Source organism: Neoarius graeffei, chromosome 13, assembly GCF_027579695.1.
Source record: "Neoarius graeffei isolate fNeoGra1 chromosome 13, fNeoGra1.pri, whole genome shotgun sequence".
NCBI classification, from domain to species: Eukaryota; Metazoa; Chordata; class Actinopteri; order Siluriformes; family Ariidae; genus Neoarius; species Neoarius graeffei.
The window spans coordinates 14032345-14054186 of record NC_083581.1 but is presented as its reverse complement, the minus strand read 5'-3'; the positions used below and the strand labels follow the sequence as shown (position 1 = coordinate 14054186).

Sequence of the window (21842 nt, the reverse complement as noted above, 5' to 3'; positions counted from 1 at the left end):
AGGGCCAAATTGCACAGAAGCACAATTAAAAGGGTCCAAGCACTGTAGCACAAACTGCTGAAAAAGTTAATGCAGACACCTTTCTGTTTTAGCCACCATTAACTTTTTCAGCAGTTTGTGTTACAGTAGCTCTTCTCTGGGACTGGACCATATGGGCTAGCCTTCGTGCCCCATGCGAATCAATGAGCCTTTGACACCCATGACCCTGTTGCCAGTTCACCGGTTGTCCTTCCTTGGACCACTTTTGGTCGGTGTGCTAACCACTGCATACTGGGAACACCCCACAAGATGTGCCACTTTGGAGATGTTCACACCCAGCCATCTAGCCATCACAATTTGGCCCTTGTCAAAGTCGCTCAAATCCTTACACTTGCCCATTTTTCCTGCTTCCAACACATCATCAACTTCAAGAATTGACTGTTCTCTTGCTGCCTAATATATCCCACCCATTGACTGGTGCCATTGTAATGAGATAATCAATGTTATTCACTTCATCTCTCAGTGGTTTTAATGTTATGGCTGATCGGTGTTTATAGACACCATCATGAATGAACAAAGGTCCTTCCCTAAATAGTACAGGCTCTTTTATATACTCCATATTAAAATCTTACACTGCAGAAGAAATAGCAAAGTGACCGTGAAATTAACAGTGAGCAGTGAAAAGTGGGGTCCATAAAAAAATTCTCTCCATTTACGCCAAATCATTTGGTCAAGTTTGGTTCTTTAGTTTTGTGCTTGAGCTACAAGGGTCCAAATACTTCCAGAAATATGCCCAATAATTGGGATACATTACTTTAGGGAATTACATTTTGCAAATGCATCACTTCTGGGCCAAAAAAAAAAAAAAAGTGTTCCTAAGAAGAAACTGAATGAAAAGATTCTGCTTTTCTGAAACGCTTTTTCCGCCTCCCAGTGTTCAGCTACATGGTGAAGTTCTGTTTGTGTTTATAAATGATACGTGAGACTGCATGACTGCTGTGAAGAACTGGACACAGGCGTTAAAGAAAAAAAAAAAAGAAAGAAAAAAAAAAAAAGTGTCTCTCCAAGTGTCCTGTGTTAGCCACATTCAGATCATAGCTCCAGGGCAAAACATCACAAAACACATGTCCAGGCTGATTAACGACATTTGAGGTAAATTTGGAGAAACTGAAAATGTATTTTTTTGGTCAAAATGTTTTTCATGGAAAGAAAAGGCATGTTGTAGTAGGATTTGTTGCATGAAGAAGGCCATTGTGCTTGTCTCCAAGTTTCACATTTTGAACTGTCAAATAATAAAAGAACGCACTGCCACCAAGTGGGTGAATGTGATTCCGGGGTGCTGTGTAACATGATGATGTGCTCGGTAAGAGACACACCAGTGACCTAAACAAGTAATCAAATACTGGTTTCTAAAATGATTTAAGGCTAGACGCAACCAGAAGCAAAGAAACACAAAGGCAGAATAAGTTGAGCCTAGTGCTGGTCAACTGTTATGACTATATGTATATGGATGGAAAGCAGAACCCTAAAGGGAAAGTGTTAATAAATAGAGACAGCTTGAGTCTGTGTGGGACTCCGTTACCCTGTTCAGCAGTATGATGTCACATGACCAATCACATGATTTAAATCCAGTGGAATCACTGATAGATGAACCGCCAATGCAAGGACATGTTAAGGCTGCTTAGGTCTTGTCTGGAGGGTTGAGATCAAAGGTAACAGGAAGCCGCCAACAGCATCAGAGCGACAGACAGGAAGTGAGTGACCCGATACAGATGAAGAGTAGAAAAGGTCAACATGGCTACACTGAGAGGAAGCAGCAGGCGTGAGGTCGGCCACAGCATCAGCTTACTGCAAGAAACAGGAAAACACACACACGATCAAAGAACAACCACCAATTAAACACATCCATGTTCACCATATTCTTATGATCTTTGACCTATGTACCTCAAAAGTTTATCTGAAATACAGATATGAGGTCTGAATTAATGCTTTCCTGAAATGCAAAATCCATAAACAAAGTTAACAGTAGGGAAGTTTTCATTTCTCTTATTTCAGCTAACATTATAAACTGGAAATATCTATTATTAGCTTTATTTCAGTCATTAGAAAAAACACTAAAAACACACTAAAAATGTGCTTGTACAACCCCAATTCCAAAAAATTTGGGACACTGTAAAATGTAAATAAAAACAGAATGTAATGATTTGCAAAATCTCATAAACCCATTGTTTTTTCACAATAGAACAGATAACATATCAAATGTTTAAACTGAGACATTTTACTAGTTCATGAAAAATATTAGCTCACTTTGAAGGCAGCAACACATCTCAAAAAAGTTGGGATGGGGCAACAAAAGGCTGGAAAAGTAAGTGGTACTAAAAAGAAACAGCTGGAAGAACATTTTGCAACTAATTTGGTTAATTTGCAACAGGCAATTAGCATGATTGGGTATAAAAACAGCATATTAGAGAGGCAGAGTCTCTCAGAAAAGATCTGAAAGACTGCCTCTTGTAGACGCAGTTTTTCACGAATCTGTGAAAAACTGCGTCTACAAATTGTGTAACAATTTTGAAATAATGTTACTCAACGTAAAATTGCAAAGACTTTGAATATCTCATCATCTACAATACATAATATAATAAGATTCTGAGAATCTGGAAGAATCTCTGTACGCAAGGGACAATCAATATTGGATGCCCGTGATCTTCGGGCCCTCAGGCGGCACTGCATTAAAAGCAGGCATGATTCTGTAATGGAAAATCACTGCATGGGCTCAGGAACACTTCCAAGAATCATTGTCTGTGAATACAGTATGCTGTGCCATCCATAAACGCAGGTTCAAGCTCTATCATGCAAAGAAGAAGCCATATGTGAACATGATCCAGAAACACTGCTGTCTTTTCTGGGCCAAAGCTCATTTAAAATGGACTGAGGTGAAGTGGAAAACTGTTCTGTGGTCAGATGAATCAAAATTTGAAATTCTTTTTGGAAACCATGGATGCCGCGTCCACCGTACTAAAGAGGAGAGGGACCATCTGCCTTGTCATCAGCGCTCAGTTCAAAAGCCTGCATCTCTAATGGTACGGGGGTGCATTAGTGCCTATGGCATGGGCAGCTTCCACATCTGGAAAGGCACAATCAATGCTGAATATACAGGTTTTAGAGCAATATATGCTCCCATCCAGATTACATCTTTTTCCAGGAAGGCCTTGCATATTTCATTAAGACAATGCTAAACTGCATACTGCATCTATTACAACAGCATGGCTTCGTAGTAGAAGAGTACGGGTGCTGAACTGGCCTGCCTGCAGTCCAGACCTTTCACCAATTGAAAACATTTGGCGCATCATGAAACAAAAAATATGACAAAGAAGAACCAGGACTGTTGAGCAGCTAGAGTCCTAGATCAGGCAAGGGGACAACATTCCTCTCCCAAAACTCCAGCAACTGGTCTGCTCAGTTCCCAGATGTTTATGGACTGTTGTTAAAAGAAGAGGGGATGCTACACAGCAGTAAACATGGCCCAGTCCCGACTTTGAGATGTGTTGCTGCTGCCATCAAATTCAAAATTACCTTATTTTGTTTCTTAAAATGGTAAATTTTCTCAGTTTAAATATTTGATACGTTGTCTATGTTCTATTGTGAAAAATATATGGGTTTATGAGATTTGCAAATCATCGCATTCTGTTTTTATTTACGTTTTACACAGCGTCCCAATTTTTTTTTTTTTAGAATTGGGGTTGTAAAATTCTGAAACTAAATTCTGAGACAGTGGTATAGAAACACATTTACTGAATAAATACTGGGATTGTGAGATGCACCTGCGAAGTGCCAAAATAGTGTGTGTGTGTGTGTGTGTGTGTGTATGGACAGGCTAGTTTGAATGTTTAGAAGAGGAATGGGATTGTGGAATTATTTAAATTTTCCTTTACTTTCTCTTATGCTTACTATCTGTTAATGTGTACCAGTGTGTTCTGACCTGCAGCACGCATGCGTGTTCTGACCTGATGAGCCTTGTCATAAGTAGACATAAATGTACATAAGGAGATGGATAAGTAGCACATGCTATCAGGTGAAGGCCCTTTTATCATACATTGAGCGAAGTCTCTCTGAACACATTATCACAAATGACCTAAAAACTTGTTATATATTGATGAGCTTTCACACTTTTAGTTAGACAGGAAAGGAGACAAATTGCATGATGAGGCTGAATCAGAACTCTGACTACACTCCTGTATTTCTCCATATGGAAAACTTTCTGCAAATCAAACTCTTCCACTGTGAAGATCATGTCTCCAGACTTTTCCTTCCACTCACTGAAATTGACTGGAGTGTTATTCTGGTGTTAATGACAACAGGGTGGCAGTGTAAGGTTCAAGACGTTTCCAATTTTGATGTTTATGGAGACAAAGAAGGAGAAGAATTCTAGCAAAGAAAATAGGGATCCACCACCTTCTGTGCTTGGACCCCTAATAAATGAATCATCATGTCAAATCAAACAGACAAAGAGACAAACAAACAAAAGAAAGACTCAACCCGTGAATAAAATCACTCAGTAAAATACACTCTGCACTCAGACACTGAATATAATAACAGGATTTTGTGATGTAACGTATGGTGATAAAATCCAGTCTCTAATGTCAGCCAGTTAGCTTATCAACAACACAGCTCCTGACGTGTCAGAGAGCCAAAATTTTGATCATTCAAAGTGGATAAATGTACAGCCCTGGAGAAACTCAATTCAAACTAATTTCATAATGATCAATTCTCGTAAACTATTATATCTGTTGCATATCATTCTTTAATTGGCACTTTTTCAAGATCGATCTGAAATACTTGCTAATACAGTACTTCAAGTATATTCCTTGACAGAAATTATTCCCCCCATCTCTCTATAAAGACATTCATTTTGCTAAAATGCTCACCTGTGTCTCAGAGTGAGTGTGTTGCAGTTGATGAGTAGCACAGAGGCAACGAGCAGAGGCAACGTGTGTGGCCAGAATGGGTCTGGATCCAGATGAGCTGAATATCTGTAAACAAGAAGTGTGCCAGACAGAGGGGGGAGGTTCTTCATAATGACAATGAGGTTCTCACTGGTACAGGAATTCAGAGATATAGTGAAGTGCACAGATTCTGTACAGAGCAAACGGGGGCTTATTTGGCCGTTTTATCAAAGTATGTGGAAATTACCTGAAGTTTCGGCTCCAGTAGATGAGTGAGGGAGCGCTGAGCATCACAGGTAGAGTAAGCAGTGCAGACACGTTCAGGTGAAGCTGCAGGTCATCTCTGACCTCCTGAAGTGCTGACTCGGATAGGAGCGGGGTGCCATTACATTCGTTATGCTTCCTCTGGCCTTCGCTTGTGCTGCAGCTGTTCTCTGTGTTCTGCTGCATGCTCTGTGGTGCCTGATAAGAACAAATAATAATAATAATAATTAGAGAAGGTAATGAAATCCCACAAAGTCCCCCAAGACCACATCTGCATATACATTTCCCTCTGAAAGTACTGGAACAGCAAGGTCAATTCTTTTGTTTAGCTATTTGGATTTGAGATCAAAAAATGAATATGGGATGATTGATCAGAATCTCAGCTTTCACTTCCTGATATTTACATCTAGATCTTTTCAACATCTTAGAACATGGCACCTTCGGCAACAGACTGCCCAGTTTTCTTTTCACTTTTTCCCTTTGTTGTGTTGGCAGTGTGTTTTGGCTCATTGTCTTGTTGCATGACTAAATTTTTCCCAATTAGATTGGATGCATTTCTCTGTAAATTGTCAGACAGAATGTTTCTGTAGACTTCTGAATTCATTCTGCTGCTCCAATCGTAAGTTACATCATCAATAAAGATTACTGAGCCCTTTCCAGAAGCTGCTATACATGCCCAAGCCATGACACTATCTCCATTGTGCTTGACTGATGAGCTTCTGTGTTTTGGATCATGATCAGATCTTTGCTTTCTCCTCACTTTGGCCTTTTCATTACTTTGGTAGAGGTTAATCGACCAATTATTTTCTTCCATAGACAGCTCTCTGGTCTTCATGTTGACATCCTTTTTAATAACAAATACAAGCTTCATAGGCAGCACGGCAAGGTGGCACGGTGGTGTAGTGGTTAGCATGGTCGCCTCACAGCAAGAAGGTTCCGGGTTCAAACCCAGCGGCCGGCGAGGGCTTTTCTGTGTGGAGTTTGCATGTTCTCCACGTGTCTGTGTGGGTTTCCTCCGGGTGCTCTGGTTTCCCCCACAATCCAAAGACATGCAGTTAGGTTGATGTGGGGCGGCCTTGGGCTGAGGTGCCCGTGAGCAAGGTACCGAACCCCTGACTGCTCCCCAGGCGCTCTGGGCTGCCCACTGCTCTGGGTGTGCACGCATGCTCACTGCTTCAGATGGGTTAAATGCAGAGGATGAATTTCACTGTGCTTGAAGTGTGCATGTGACGAATAAAGGTTTCTTCTTCTTTCTTCATACACTCTACTTTTGGGCTGAGCCCTGGGTTGACATTCAGAGGTTATTAATTGTTCAATCAATCAATCAATCAATCAATCAATCAATCAATCAATCTAATAGGGCACACATGGGCAACAAGAAACACCTATCACATGTTCCAATAATTGTGATCCCTTGAAAAAAAAAAAAAGGGTGAGTTCACACAAAAGGTTTTAAGTTGGGGCGTCGTGGCTCAGGTGGATAAGGCGCCATACCATAAATCCGGGGACCCGGGTTCGATTCCGGCCCAAGGTCATTTCCCGATCCCTCCCCGTCTCTCTCTCCCACTCATTTCCTGTCTCTACACTGTCCTATCCAATAAAGGTGAAAAAAAAAGCCCAAAAAAAATCTTTAAAAAAAAAAAAAAGGTTTTAAGTTGTTTTACATGCATATAGGAATATCAGGAAATGATCTCAAAGACAAATGTCTTCAGTGTATTAAAAAAAAATAGAATTGGTCTTTGGCCAAAGCTGATTGTCAACTTGAAGACAACTTTTCTTAGGCACACATGATGCCGGGGTGGGCTAGAGATTGAGCTCACTTGCCTGACAGCCTACTGCTTTGCTTTACTCATGTACCGGTTTGTCTGTCACTGAAATGAACAGTGGAGGAAAGAGGGTCATGGCCCATGTAACAACCCCTTAATGCAATTAGGGTTTGGTAATGAAAGAACATCCCAAGCTTTGAACATCCTGAAGAACACCATTATATCCATTAATAAAAAGGGAAATAAATGTCAAACAACCGGCCTCTGCCTAGAGCAGGCCAAAACACTGAGTGTGTAAGGAGGACATTAGTCAGAGAAGCAACTAAGAGGTGAAGAGTAATGCTCGACATGGTGCTACCACCACGCTTCACTGTGAGGATGAGCAGTGACGGGTTTCAGTTAAACATGAGTATTTGTCCCAAGGCCAAAATATTTGACATGCTACCGAGTCTCCAACACAGCTTTTAGCAAATTCCAAAGGGAATTTCAAATGGCTGGCCACTTTTCCATAAAGTCCTGCTTTGAAAACCCATTTCAACTAATCACTGACCAAAAATACACATCAAATTAATAAATGGATCAAGAGTTAATGCCATGTCTGTCGGTCTCTGTGGAATTAAGTCTGAGCTCTGACTTTTGCAATATTTAGTCAGGTTCACCTCACATTCCAGCAGCCTCAGTAAAATATTACTCTAGCCGGAAGGCGTGGCAGACCATCAACCTGCCCTCCGGGAGAAAAACAACACCTTGCAGGTATCAAGTGACAGCAGATGCCATTGCTTCCCAGCTCCTGAAAAATGGCCGCTTCCCAGATTCACACAAAAACTTCACACGACTGATCTCGCGTGAGGTATCGTCTCTCTCCAGGGCAGCCAGTGTCGATGCCAACCTTTCAGGAGACTTCACAGCAGCTGAACTAAGTGCAGCAATTAACAAACTGAAGCCAGGGAAGTCACCAGGTCGAGACAATATCCACCCAGAGTTTGTCATACACCAAAGTGAAAGAACATCTTGCTGGCTAAGCTCATTCTTCTCAGCATGCTTCTGGAGGTCCAAGCTTCCAAAGACCTGGCGCCGTGCTTCCGTCATAGCCTTGCCAAAGCCGAATAAACCAGCTGAAGATCCAAAGTCCCACAGGCCCATCTCTCTGCTCTGTGTCCCATATAAGATCCTGGAGAGACTGATTCACAGCCGCATTGAGCCAGTAGTGGACCCACAACTCCCACCGGAACAAGCTGGCTTCCGCCAAGGCAGGTCAACAGTGGATCAGGTAACCCTACTTACTCAGGACATCAAAGGCAGCTTTCAGGATAACAAGAAAGCTGGAGTAGTATTCCTGGACCTGACAGCCGCCTATGATACTGTGTGGCACCGTGGACTACATTTGAAACTGCTGAGGACAATCTCAGACCGGCACATGATGAAGTTCATCATGGAGATCCTATTGAACCGTAGCTTCATCCTACAGACCAGCGATGGCCAGACCAGCAGGCTCCGAAGGCTGAAGAACGGTGTCCCGCAAGGCTCTGTCCTTTCACCAATGTTGTTCAGTGTCTACATTCACGACCTGCCGGATATAATATCTACCAAGTACAGCTATGCGGATGATTTGGCCATCATGCTTCAACGCCCAATATGGAAGGCGATGGAAGATGGTCTCAACCGAGACATGGGCATCCTGGCAGACTACCTCCAGAAGTGGCACCTTCAGCTCAGCATGGGCAAGACAATGTCTGCCGCATACCATCTCAACAATCGGGAAGCAAGAAGAGAACTGGACGTGTATGTTGGCAACAACCGCCTGGAGTTTCAGCAAGCCCCCAAGTACCTCGGTGTATGCTTGGATTGGACACTGTCCTATAAGCAACACCTGGATGAAGTGAAGGCCAAGGTAACAGCAAGGTTCTCGCTCATCCGCCGTCTGGCAGGTTCAACTTGGGGAGCTTCCCCCCCAGACCCTTCACATATCCACGCAAGCCCTTGTCCTACCCATAGCCAAATACTGTGCCCCCACCTTGAGCAGAAGTCCACACGTGAATAAGGTAGATACTGCCATCAACAGCACCCTCCGGATAGTAACAGTTCACAGATCCCTGTGTCCCACCTGCCAGTCCTTGCTGGAATCACCCCGGCCAGTCTCCAACAGGATGCAGCTACCCTCACCCTGGCAAGAAAAGCCCGGAAGTACAACTGGCACATCCTGCACAAAGCCACAATAACACCGGCTCCACCAGGCAGGCTCAAGTCTCGCCATCCCTACAACAAGGCAGCACAAGAGATGCTAGTCTATCCCTGAAGATTTGTCCAGAGACGCCTGGCTGGCAGCATCCTGGAAACAGATGTGGGAGATAGCTGGGCCCTCCCGCATACAACAATACATCAGGGACCCAGGAGGCGGTGTAAAAGGAGAAGACCTGCCACAGCACCTGCGACCTCGCTGAACCGTCTAAGTACTGGGGTCGGCCGCTTCAAGTCATCTCTGAAGAAGTGGGGCCTATCGGACAGTGCGGCATGCGAGTGTGGCGAACCTGAACAGATTGCCAAGCACATAATCAATCAATCAATCATCGGCTGTCCCCTATACAGCCCACCCTCAGAAGCTGGCCTCTTCGATTTAGGACCAGAGACAAGGGCATGGCTGCACGACACTGAGTTGGCCATCTGATGATACAGTGAAACCTCATGTTACGACCACTTCAAAATTACGACCACCTCAAAATTAAACAGTTTTTCATGGTCCCGATTGCTTGCTTATATATTTCATTGGTCACGGCCTTCAATAATGCAACCACCTCAATATTGCGTATTACGGCCATTAATTTTGGTCCCACCCATCAAAAATCAATGTAATTAAACCTCGAAAATACGGGTGCCCCCCCCCCCCATCGTGTCAAAACACAGGGCACAAGAGCTTTCACGACATCTGGTTTACGTCATGCCGTCAAATTTTTTACGTTATGCCGCAAAATTAAGATTGACTTGTACGACAATGAGTAGAAAACTTAATGAGTTGTCTTTGAAACCCTACTTTCATCTCTAGTAGGGTTGATTACTGCAATGGCCTTTTCACAGGCCTGCCAAAAAAGACCATCAAACGACTTCAGCTGGTGCAAAATGCAGCGGCTAGGGTTCTCACACGAACAAAAAAGAACAGAGCACATTACTCCAATTCTAAGGTCCCTTCACTGGCTTCCAGTAAGCTACAGAATTGACTTTAAAGCATTGCTGCTGGTGTACAAATCTCTAAATGGTACAGGGCCCAGTTACCTTTCTGATATGTTGCAGCAGCCTAACCTAATCAGATCTACCAGATCGCAACAGAAAAATTTACTATTAAAACCTGTTGGTGAAGCAGCTTTTAGCTACTATGCAGTGCAGCTATGGAACCAACTCCCAGAGGACATCAAAAATGCTCCTGCTGTTGGCAGCTTCAAATCTAGGTTAAAGACCAAGCTGTTTTCAGATGCTTTTTGTTAAATAATATTGTCTTCTATACATGTTTTTATAATCTGTACTTTTACAGTTTCTGCATGTTTCAAATTTTACTTAACTTTTATTCTATTTTATTCTGCTGTTTTTTTTCCTCCCCCTATTTGAACTTCTACTTCATTTTATTATTTTATTTCTACTATTGTTTAATTCTTATTATAATTTTTCCCATTTATTTTATGTAATTTTATTCTCTATTGTTTACTGTTTTGCTTTTACTTCTGTAAAGCACATTGAACTGCCACTGTGTATGAAAATGTGCTATATAAATAAACTTGCCTTGGAAAGAAAAAATTGATCTGATTAACGAAAGTGCGGGTAAAAGTCAGCGTCAGCTAGCAGAAAAGTTTGGAATTGGCAAAATGCAGGTAATCTATGCAACGAGGTGTGAAGTGAGCTTTAGTAGATCGATTTAAATAGAAAAAGTTCAAGTTGTTAAAAAAGTGTCATAAGGCCACACCAATTTAATTAGTTGGTTCTCGGATTTTTTCAGGAAAAATATGAAGCGAGCGAGCGAAATAAAAATAAAATTTAAAAAAAAAAAAATGCTCTGATGGTAAAATTAGCGGTGGAAATAGACCAAACAATACAGGCAAACCAGTAAACAGAATTTCAACATACCTGTCAAAGATTTTACGCTTCTGTTCGCTGAATATCCTAACAAATCACAAACACAGGCTTTGTAGGATTCCCCTCCACAGGCATGTTTCTTCCACAAGTCTTTATCTAAAGTGAAAGGGGCGATTTGATTGGTTTTCGGCATCACGTGACCTCACGTCACGTGACCTTTTCTGTCGGAGGGAGTTTGATTTCGATTTTTTTTTTTATTTTGCATTTTTTTCAAGCAGCGATTCCGAGAACCAACTAATTAAATTGGTGTGGCCTAATTATGAAAGGAGTATTCAGAACGAGATTTCAATTTCTTGTTTCAATGACTTGTGTAAGTTTGCTGTATGGTTTACATTTGAAAATGGTATGGTTTTAATTATGATTAATTCTATTACAAGTTTATAAAAAGTTTAAATGAAAACTTAGTTATATTGTTTTTTACATGTTGTATTACATGTACATTTGTACTTGCTAGACACACAAACCGCACACGCTATACTTTTGTTTAAATTTAGCTTGTTGATTTAATCATTTATCAATGAAATACAATAAACTAGTTCATAAATTTATTACATGTAATACAACAGTATTAAGAACATCATGCATGCACGTTGCTATGCAACAGCTCAGCAACTGTCATTATATCTTGCCAACTCAATATTAACTCTTTACCCCTTAAAGCAGTTGCTACAGCCACCCTTGTATATGTATATACTGTTCACCCTTAGAACATATTTACAATAGAACATATCTACAAGAAAAAAAAAGTCTAAAGACAAGGTTTTGGACAAGGCATCATATGTCGTCATTATGGGATATACACGGGGTTGTCATATGTCGTCATTAAGGGATATACATGGGGTCGTCATATGTAACACCTCTCCGAATCCAGGGACGCATGTTGGCCGAAACGAATCCGAGATAATCGCAAAAGAAGCATTTTTTTTCCGAAATTTGTGATTTTCGTTTTTTTCCATCATGTGCAAGTTGAGATCTTGAAGAATGCAATCAGTATTTCAGATAATAGATTGTTTTGTTGGAAAAGCATATATTTTTTGTTGCAAATTGTTTCGTTTTTGTCAGGACTGTAGCCTGCTGGGGGGTGTGGGTAAATTACCATATGGGCCATTCACATGGTGATTTAAGTCTTTTGTTTTTTTTTCGTGAATCAGCTGTATGATACGAGCTGAGCTCGTGGCTACTTAAGCTGCATACAGGCATGTAATTTCACTATGGAATGAGCAAGCTAAACAGAGCACAGAGGAGCTGAAACACCGCAAAGCAAACAGACACACGGTATTTACATCGGAGATAACCATTTCTAGCAAAAAAAACACAACCAAAAGGAAGTGTTCTAGGACTACATTCCATCGGAGGCATTGGTGTGTGCAAGGCAACGTTTCTCTTTCTGATGGGGCAAGTTTATTAATCTAAGGCTGTGTGGTTATTTTTGCATGTAACGGAGTGTGTTGTGGTTTGGTTACATGAAACTAGCGTTGTGTTAGTTGTGCCATCATCGTGCTATCTTCCTAACGGTGTGAGTAATTTTTCAACCACAAAACATTAAAGTATACTTTAGGACATATTTTTGTACTTCATAATTGTTTTGGGCATACTTTGCATGGAAGGAAAATTGACGTGGTGATCTTTGTTTACATGAAAGTAGCATCGTGCTAGCTAGTAGGGGGTAGGGCTTTCCTTAATGTCATGCAGATGAGCACCATTATGTGCCCGCCCTGCACCCAGAGTAACTGAGATGGAAAACTTTGAGGGTGATTTTCTCCCTTTTCTGTTTTAAGAGGTATGCACTTTCAAAAGGCCACACATTCTTCAAATATTGTCAGATCTCCACATGGAAGGCATCATTGGAAAGCTTAGAAACTGTACTTTCTGAATCAGTCAATAACTCAAAATGCCCCCAGGCGGACATGTGTCCCTGGATTCCGTTATCTGACACATATGTCATCATTAAGGGGTAAAGCGTTAAGACCACCTCAATATTAAGACCACTTCGACCTGGTCCCAATGGTGGTCTTAATATCGAGGTTTCACTGTATATACGAAGAGAGAGTAAAATATCTGCTATAAAAAAAAACATTCCCATCTCTGTAGCGCTCCAGCCCATATAAACAGACCAAAAAAAAAAAACCCCCAAACAAGCAAAAAACAAACAAACAAACAAACAAAAAAACCCAACCCTCCTCCCTCCCCTCCCCCCAAAAAAGTCATGCTTTTAAATCACCAAAATTCAACCAAGTTGTACAACCACATGATACCGTATATGTCTCTTTTTACATGGCAAACATGTTACCTGCAAGTTAAGAAAGTTTATCCATTTGATTAGCTTTTAGGCTTTCATATATGCATCAGGGGTGCTTTTGTAGAGAACACTGAAACAAAGGTTTTTGCATTTACAGCTTTTAGCAGATGCCCTTATGCAGAGTGACTTACAGAAGTGCTTTGTAGTCTCCATCAAAAACACATCTTCAGGCTTGTTCACTAGGTCAAAGGCTAGGCATATCATCAAGCTAAGGCTCTGCTGCGGGTTAGTACAGCATGCACTGGAATTTGCATTTTAAACAGGAATAGTTAACTAAGTCACCACCTACCCCTCATGTGAGTTCAAGCACTTACCAGGTTCAGCATGTGACTTAAGGACCTCTCGGTCATCTGTAATCGGAGAACCTAGAAAATAACGCACAATGACCCAGATTTAAAACACAGAGTACAAGAACACTAAGAAAAAAAAATACTAAATGTAGTCTTTAAATGCTATGGAGCTCCATTTACCCTGTAGAGGTGAAGCAGAAAGCTGGCAGTGACTGACAGGGCTCCGCAGGTGACTCTGCTCAGTGCAGCTAGACTGAGGATGAGGAGAATCTGAGCAGGAAGATGAAGGGTGCCACAGTAGCGAGAGACTGAAGGCCTGCAGCAGAAATGCCACAATTCAGTTAAGTTTACAATACTGAAAGTAAAGGTTCACATACTTTTGCCACTCACACTGGATCACTGAAGAAAATGATCCAATGTAATATTGGATCATTTTCCTCAATAAATAAATGACCAAGTATAATATTTTTGTCTCATTTGTTTAACTGGGTTCTCTTTATCTACTTTTAGGACTTGTGTGAAAATCTGATGTTTTAGGTCATATTTATGCAGAAATATAGAAAATTCTAAAGGGTTCACAAACTTTCAAGCACCACTGTATGCACTTTAACTGCTTTTAACAGCCAGGACTTCACTCAGGGTTCATATCTTCACCTAACATACATGTTGACTAACCTGAAGTAAATATCATGAACAGTAAGTTGCTTGAGGTTGCTGAATTTTTGCTTTATTTCTATTCCTTCACTGCTGAACTGTTGGTCATTTACCTGTGCAGTGGAGCCAAGAGGAAAGACAAGGTCCGTAAAGATATGCTGAGAAGAGCACTTCCCCAGAATGCCACTGCAGCACCCAGAATGCACAGCAGTGGGGAAACAAGACGGGGCCAGTCCTGCCCAGGCCCCACTACATCATGGGATAGGTCTTCCAATGGGGTTAGAAGCAAGAGGTCTACTGCAGGAAGACCTAGAGAAGACCAGCCTTCCTGAAACCAGTTCTGTCTGAGAGAAAAAGAAACAAGCAAATATAGAACAAACCAAGCAAATATAGAACATAAAATAAATGCAACCAATACAAGAAAAAAAAAATCACTGATAAAATGAATGACACAAAAGACTAACAAAAGAGATTAAAAAAAGGTGGATGATAAAACTAGTGTTCAAGCCAATCGGAGCTAACCGACAGACAGTGAACTCACCTGAGGAACAGGTGCAGCAGCAGGACAGGAGGCTCTAGTTTGTGGAGCTGTAAACTTTTAGCTACAGCATCTCTTGTATTCATGGCTCGACCCATTCGCAGGACAGAAGACAGATGACTCTTTAAAGCGAGCAGCAAAGCCACAGCCACATACACAGGCAACGCAGGTCCACAGAAACGCAGGATCTGAGGAACCAGAAAATCCTCTCAAATGTCAATTTCATCAATTAACTGAAATCAACCTAATCGATCAGGTGGGTTATTTGTGGAATCATTGAAATTTCTGAAAGAGAGAGACGGCATTATGTGAACCGGAAGGTCGGAAGAACGGAGCAGTTGTGTGTAATTGTAGTGGGCGTACCTGTCCAAGCACTTTATGGAAGGATGTACGGACTGAAATCTGCAGAGAGATCAGACACTATGTTAGTCACTCACTGTGAACTAAATGTGTAAAAAAAGAAATCCTATGTGGGCACCAATGGCTTATGGGAAATGACCTTGTACTGGCAGTTGGGGGCAGTGTGGAGCTGTAATAGGACACTTGAGGTGTTGTCTTGGCGACTGGTGTGCAGCATGCCATTCATCTCTGTGGCTGAGGGAATGCTAGAAATGACAAATTTTATGAGAACAACAAGGAAGTAGAATATGTACCAGGTAAAAACAGGAAGACAAAAAAGTGATACAACTGGCTTTGCTCAAATACCCTGCAGTGACAAAGGAATCTTCTCGAAACCATGGCACCTTTAATCTGTAGATGCTGGACAACCTTTCTATGGGGGCAAAAAAAGGGGAAAAAAAAACCATCACGTGTTTGATACAGTCAGATTAAACTGCTGTCAGGTACCATGACTTGGATTTAAATGGAAAGTTCCATTTATCAGTTTACCTTTGGTGAGCTTGCATTGGCTGCTTACTGTGATTTTAAAGGCCTGATAAACCTGTTGGTTGAACAACATTACAGGTCATTACAGATTACAAGTACATGCAGTGATTAAGGGTGCCAAGCACCATTTGATTTAGAGAGACTTATTAGTGGCCCAAAAGGAATCCAGCAATTTTCATAACTATATGGTAGTTAAAAGGAAACAAGTAGGCTGAGCTTTACCTGGTGAAAGTGTTGCAGTTGTAGTGTGTGCAGTAGCCCAGATGAGTTAATGGTGACATCACTGACTGTCAAGCCTGCCAAAAATCCATGCCATTATTTATACAAATCAATCCATCACTATTACAAATATTGCTGATGTTTCTGCTTTTTAAGAATAGCAAAGAAGATTCTGACCTTTTGCTTGACTACTGCTACTTTTCCAACAGAAAGCCTGTTTATTAGTAATAACTGACAGGAGGAAATGCCAAGCCTGACTCTGCTAATTTCACACAAGATTAATTAAAAATTGTTTTTAAAATCTTATTTTTGTCCAAGTGCTTTTATAACTTGCATATTTGTTTATCACAGAGAATAAGAAACATTAGATACATTCTCCTGTAATCAGAAGGGTATATGAATTTTGGCAGTGAAGAAATAATTTTCCAACAAAAAGACAGACTTCCAGTTTTAGAATGCATGAATGTTTTACATCACCTTTTCTTTTAACAACACTCAGGAAGTGTTTGGGAACTGAGGACACTTATTGTTGAATTCTTGCTCGATATACGACTTCAGATGCTCAATAGTCCGCAATCTCCATTGTTCTAAATTGAGCTTCATAATGTGCCACATATTTTCAATGAGAGGCAGGCAGGCCAGTTTAGCACCTGGACTCTTTTACTATGAAGCCATGCTGTTGTAACACGTTCAGAATGTGGTTTGGTGTTATCTTGCTAGAATAAGCAGGGATATCCCTGAAAAAGATAGTCTGGATGGCAGTATATGTTGCTCTAAAACCTGTATGTACCTTTCAGCATTAATGGAGCCTTCACAGATGTGCAAGTTACTCCTGCCATGGGCACTAACACACCCCCATACCATCACAGATGCTGGCTTTTGAACTTTGCCCTGGTAACAATCTAAATGGTCCTTTTCCTCTTTAGCCCAGAGGACACAATGTCCATGATTTCCAAAAACAATTTGAAATGTGGACTCACCAGACAACAGCACACTTTTCCACTTTGCCTCAGTCCATCTCAGATAAGCTCAGGCCCAGAGAATTTGGCAGCATTTTTGGATGTTGTTGATATTTGGCTTTCACTTTGCATAGTAGATGCAGTGATGAACTGTGTTTAACAACAATCATTTTTAGAAGTGTTCCTGAGCCTGTGTAGTAATCTCTGTTATAAAATCATATCGCATTTTAATGGAGTGATGTCTGAGAGATCGAAGGTCATAGGGGTTCAGTGTTGGTTTTCAGCCTTGTCCCTTATCTGCAGAGATTTCTCTGGATTCTCTGAATCTTTTGATATTATAGATGGTCAATGGCGAAATCCATAAATTCCTTGCAATTTGAGAAACATTGTTCTTAAACTACTGGACCATTTTCCCATGCAGTTTTTCACAAAGTGGTTAACCTCGCACCATCCTTGCTTGTTAACAACAGAGCCTTTCCAATTAACCTGTTTACCTGTAGAATGTTCCAAACAGGTGTTTTTGGAATATTCCATAACTTTCCCAGTATTTTGTTGCCCCTTTCCGAACTTTTTTGGAACATGTTCCAGGCATCAAATTTAGAATGAGTGTATACTGTATTTGCAATAAACAATCAAGTAAACAAATGTTGATCAGTTTGAACACTAAATATCTTGTCTTTGTATTGTATTCAATTGAATACAAGTCAAAAAGAATTTGCAAATCATTTTATTTATGTGGCGGCACAGTGGTGTAGTGGTTAGCGCTGTCGCCTCACAGCAAGAAGGTCCTGGGTTCGAGCCCCGGGGCCGGCGAGGGCCTTTCTGTGTGGAGTTTGCATGTTCTCCCCGTGTCCGCGTGGGTTTCCTCCGGGTGCTCCGGTTTCCCCCACAGTCCAAAGACATGCAGGTTAGGTTAACTGGGGACTCTAAATTGACCGTAGGTGTGAATGTGAGTGTGAATGGTTGTCTGTGTCTATGTGTCAGCCCTGTGGTGACCTGGCGACTTGTCCAGGGTGTACCCCGCCTTTCGCCCGTAGTCAGCTGGGATAGGCTCCAGCTTGCCTGCGACCCTGTAGAAGGATAAAGCGGCTACAGATAATGAGATGAGATGAGATTTTATTTATGTTTTACACAGCATCCTAACTGTTTTGAAATCAGGTTTGTAGGTCTGAGGTATTTAAAAAGAGCCCTCACACAGAGACAGATACAGTAATGCTGCAGTCACAGCACTGAGCACGTGGGAAATTGAGCTCACCAAAAGAGAGAACATGAGGGACAGGTACAGGGATGGTCAGGCTTTCCTCTCTCTGCCACTCACACTCCACTATAAACTGGGGAAAAAATGATTTAAACAAACTGCTAGAATAGTTGCTATAGTCAGTGGATATACAAAAATAAATACACAGACACCAAAAACACATTTTAAATAATGAACTAACAAAAGAATGTGTGTGTTAAGTCCCTTTAAATTGGGGTTTAACTATTGAAATGATTTAAAGCAGGGGTTTTCAAAGTGTGGGAGAGTCAGCCCCCCCTCGGAGAGCAAATAAACAACAGCGCCCCCCTTACAATTTTTGTTGTTGCTATACTTAATGTTCCATTCGTATTTTTAAAAAATGTTTGTTGTACACATTTTTCTTTTTTTCTTTTTCACATTTTAAACATCTGTGCTTTATAAAACATCTTTTTTTACACATTTTAAACATCTCATAGCATAGTTAGCTAGCACCTCTTGGCAGACAACACACTGTAGCAGTGGAGCATCTTCAGATCCAGTCCGTGAAAATCCAAACTTTAAATAATCGTGGTCATACTTCCTTCTTTTTCCAGTCCCCCCAGGATTCTGCGGGCCTTTTTTGTGATTGTTGCGGGCTAAAATGTCTGATGTTGCGGGGGTTTTCCAAAAAAATTGCGATGAAAATCGTGGTGTTTTTTAGGTTTTTGTTGCGATTACATTGCGGGAGGAAGTGAAAGTTGCGAGAAATTGTTGCAATTTTCTCTTTTTGTGATTAAAATTGAGTGATATGTTAAATATTAAGTTATTACTGAAAAACTATTGATTAAAAAACAAAGACACTGAGAAATGGTCCTATAAACAACTTTACCAATATAAAAGATTACCAGGACTACAAAAATGCAGAAAAATAGGCTTTACTTATCCAAATGCACCTGTTGGTTCAAAAGTTAAAGTGCAGAGAACCTCACAGCACAACACGAAGTTACCTTAAAATATAATATAAATGCCTCAGCTTTCATGTAAGAAAAAAAACTATTAATACTAGTGCTGTGTGCAGGCAGTCTCTCCTGAAGACTAAATTAAACAATAATTATAAACTAATAAAATAAATGGCTCAGGCTTCATAGAAGAAAAAAACAATTTGAACAGAATCTCACAGTATGATGCTGAAGCTGCCTAAACAATGGAAAATAAAATACCATTTTGGCAAAAATGTTGGCATCCATTACTTTCTTGTATTAAGTAAAAAAAAAATAAATAAAGTGCACACAGTGCTTCACTGTAAACATCACACACTTTCAGTAACAGAATTTAAGCCTACAGAAACACTGACTCGCACATCATGCAATGTTGCCAGATACTGCTGACGTTTTCCAGTCCAAAATATGTTCAAAACCCGCCAAAATGCACTTAAAACCAATCTGGCAACATTGCGCGCATGCTGCTTCTCTTGAACGTAAACACGGAAGTAAGGCGGAAAGTAGTTTGTCGACGTCACCTCAAGACGACGCCAACGATTGGTCAAATTTGCGGGAAAGTTGCGGTGATTGGATATAATTGTAACACCGCCCTGAATTCGCGGGGATTGGTTGAATTTGCGCTGAAGTTGCATATTCGCAACATCCTGGAGGCTCTGGGTTTTTTTGCTTGGCCCAAACTCTGTCTCCTCACTCACTGTAGCTTTAAGGCCCGGTCCCACTGCACTTACGGATGCAAAGAGGATGTAAAACGTAAAAAAATATTTGCCATCCGTTGGAAAACGCTATGCATCCGTTGTGTACTCATTGCATACGTGCTTCATACGCTCTATCCATCGAGCATCCGTCCACTGTGATTTCATCTGCGCAAAAAGTTTTGAGCTGCACAAAACTTTTAGAACGGATGAACTTTCCGCCGTGTACGATGTAAATCCGCGACATATACGAGCAACAAACGTTCTATGTCCGTTATCATCCGTTAAACGTCTGCTGTATCCTCTCTGCATCCTCTGGGCATCCTCGCAACTCACATCCGCTGCAGCTGAAAACGGAAAGAGGGAGGAAAGATAAGGTACATGAAACGTCTATTCATCGTTAGTAGCACGGAAATAGAAAGGATGTAAGCGTATGCATCTCGTATATAAAGTATTCAAAACGGACAAAGCGTTTATATCTGGGATGTATCTCGTATATTTAGGATGTCTGGAGTATGTCTAGAGTATGTAGAAGGACACCTAGCGCAGTGAACGGTCTGCATCCGATATACATCCGCGCAACATCCCCTTTGTTTCCGTTAGGCGTACGTGATGCATCCCCTTCATCCGCTATGCGTCCGCTTCTCAGTTATCACCGGTAACCCCTTCGGAGCTGTCATCCACTTCCATCCGCTAGGCTTCCTATGAACATGCGTTTAACATCCCCGCTATATACTACCCACGTCCGTTCTTTTCCGTTCTGTTTTCGCAAATTTTCGCCAATTTTGTCCATTTCTGGAGCGGATGAAAACGGATAGAGCCACCCCCGAAATTTTGCTCGTCCACTGTGTCCTTTTTGCATACGTTTTGTGTCCATCGGCCAGTGGGACCGGGCCTTTAGGTACTAAAAAAAAATCGATCCATTTTGTCTCTGGTAAAGGCTCCTCACGTTGCGCCCCCCCTGAAGAACTCTGGCGCCCCCCGGGGGGGGGCACACTTTGAAAAGCCCTGATTTAAAGGAATATTGCTACTGGCCAAAAATCCAGTGTTTCATCTAATAAAAAGCTGTCTGAATTATAGAAATGAAGTTCTTAAACACACAGGCTGTCTTTCAACGACCATTTAAATAAATCACAACAATCAGTGAATCAATCTGTTTAAGCACATAAATGCAGACACACATGGGTTCATAAGGAAGCTAACATCTTCCTTTGTGCTTCTGTGTTATGACCTATAATCCTGAGACTACAGTGGTGCTTGAGAGATTGTGAACCCTTTAGAATCTTCTATATTTCTGCATAAATATGACCTAAAACATCAGATTTTCACACAAGTCCTAAAAGTAGATAAAGAGAACCCAGTTAAACAAATGAGACACAAATATTATACTTAGCCATTTATTTATTGAGGAAAATGATCCAATTTTACACATCTGTGAGTGGCAAAAGTATGTGAGCCTTTGCTTTCAGTATCTGGTGTGACCCCCTTGTGCAGCAATAACTGCAACTAAACATTTCCAGTAACAAATCAGTCCTGCACACTGGCTTGGAGGAATTTTAGCCCATTCCTCTGTACAGAACAGCTTCAACTCTGGGATGTTGGTGGGTTTCCTCACATGAACAGCTCGCTTCAGGTCCTTCCACAACATTTCGATTGGATTAAGGTCAGGACTTTGACTTGGCCATTCCATAACATTAACTTTATTCTTCTTTAACCATACTTTGGTAGAACGACTTGTGTGCTTAGGGTCATTGTTTTGCTGCATGATCCATCTTCTCTTGAGATTCAGTTCATGGACAGATGTCCTGACATTTTCCTTTAGAATTCCCTAGTATAATTCAGAATGCATTGTTCCATCAATGATGGCAAGCCATCCTGGCCCAGATGCAGCAAAACAGGCCCAAACCATGATACTACCACCACCATGTTTCACAGATGGAATAAGGTTCTTATGCTGGAATGCAGTGTTTTCCTTTCTCCAAACATAACACTTCTCATTTAAACCAAAAAGTTCTATT

The 21842-nt window shown here is 41.2% G+C and overlaps 1 protein-coding gene across 1 annotated transcript in view; it reads right to left on the bottom strand.

Annotated features, from left to right (window-relative positions):
• Window positions 1-515: 515 nt before the first annotated feature.
• Window positions 516-21842, bottom strand: part of pgap1 (post-GPI attachment to proteins inositol deacylase 1) — a 70893-nt gene continuing 49566 nt past the window's right edge. The window contains exons 14-26 of the mRNA XM_060937282.1: window positions 18171-18246; window positions 15960-16033; window positions 15741-15792; window positions 15558-15624; window positions 15352-15457; window positions 15216-15254; window positions 14856-15040; window positions 14428-14658; window positions 13841-13976; window positions 13685-13735; window positions 5170-5384; window positions 4905-5009; window positions 516-1827 (exon numbers count right to left, since the gene is read on the bottom strand). Of these exons, the coding sequence (XP_060793265.1) occupies window positions 1686-1827; window positions 4905-5009; window positions 5170-5384; window positions 13685-13735; window positions 13841-13976; window positions 14428-14658; window positions 14856-15040; window positions 15216-15254; window positions 15352-15457; window positions 15558-15624; window positions 15741-15792; window positions 15960-16033; window positions 18171-18246 (1479 nt within the window). The 3' untranslated portion in view covers window positions 516-1685. The remainder of the gene's footprint in view (window positions 1828-4904; window positions 5010-5169; window positions 5385-13684; window positions 13736-13840; window positions 13977-14427; window positions 14659-14855; window positions 15041-15215; window positions 15255-15351; window positions 15458-15557; window positions 15625-15740; window positions 15793-15959; window positions 16034-18170; window positions 18247-21842) is intronic.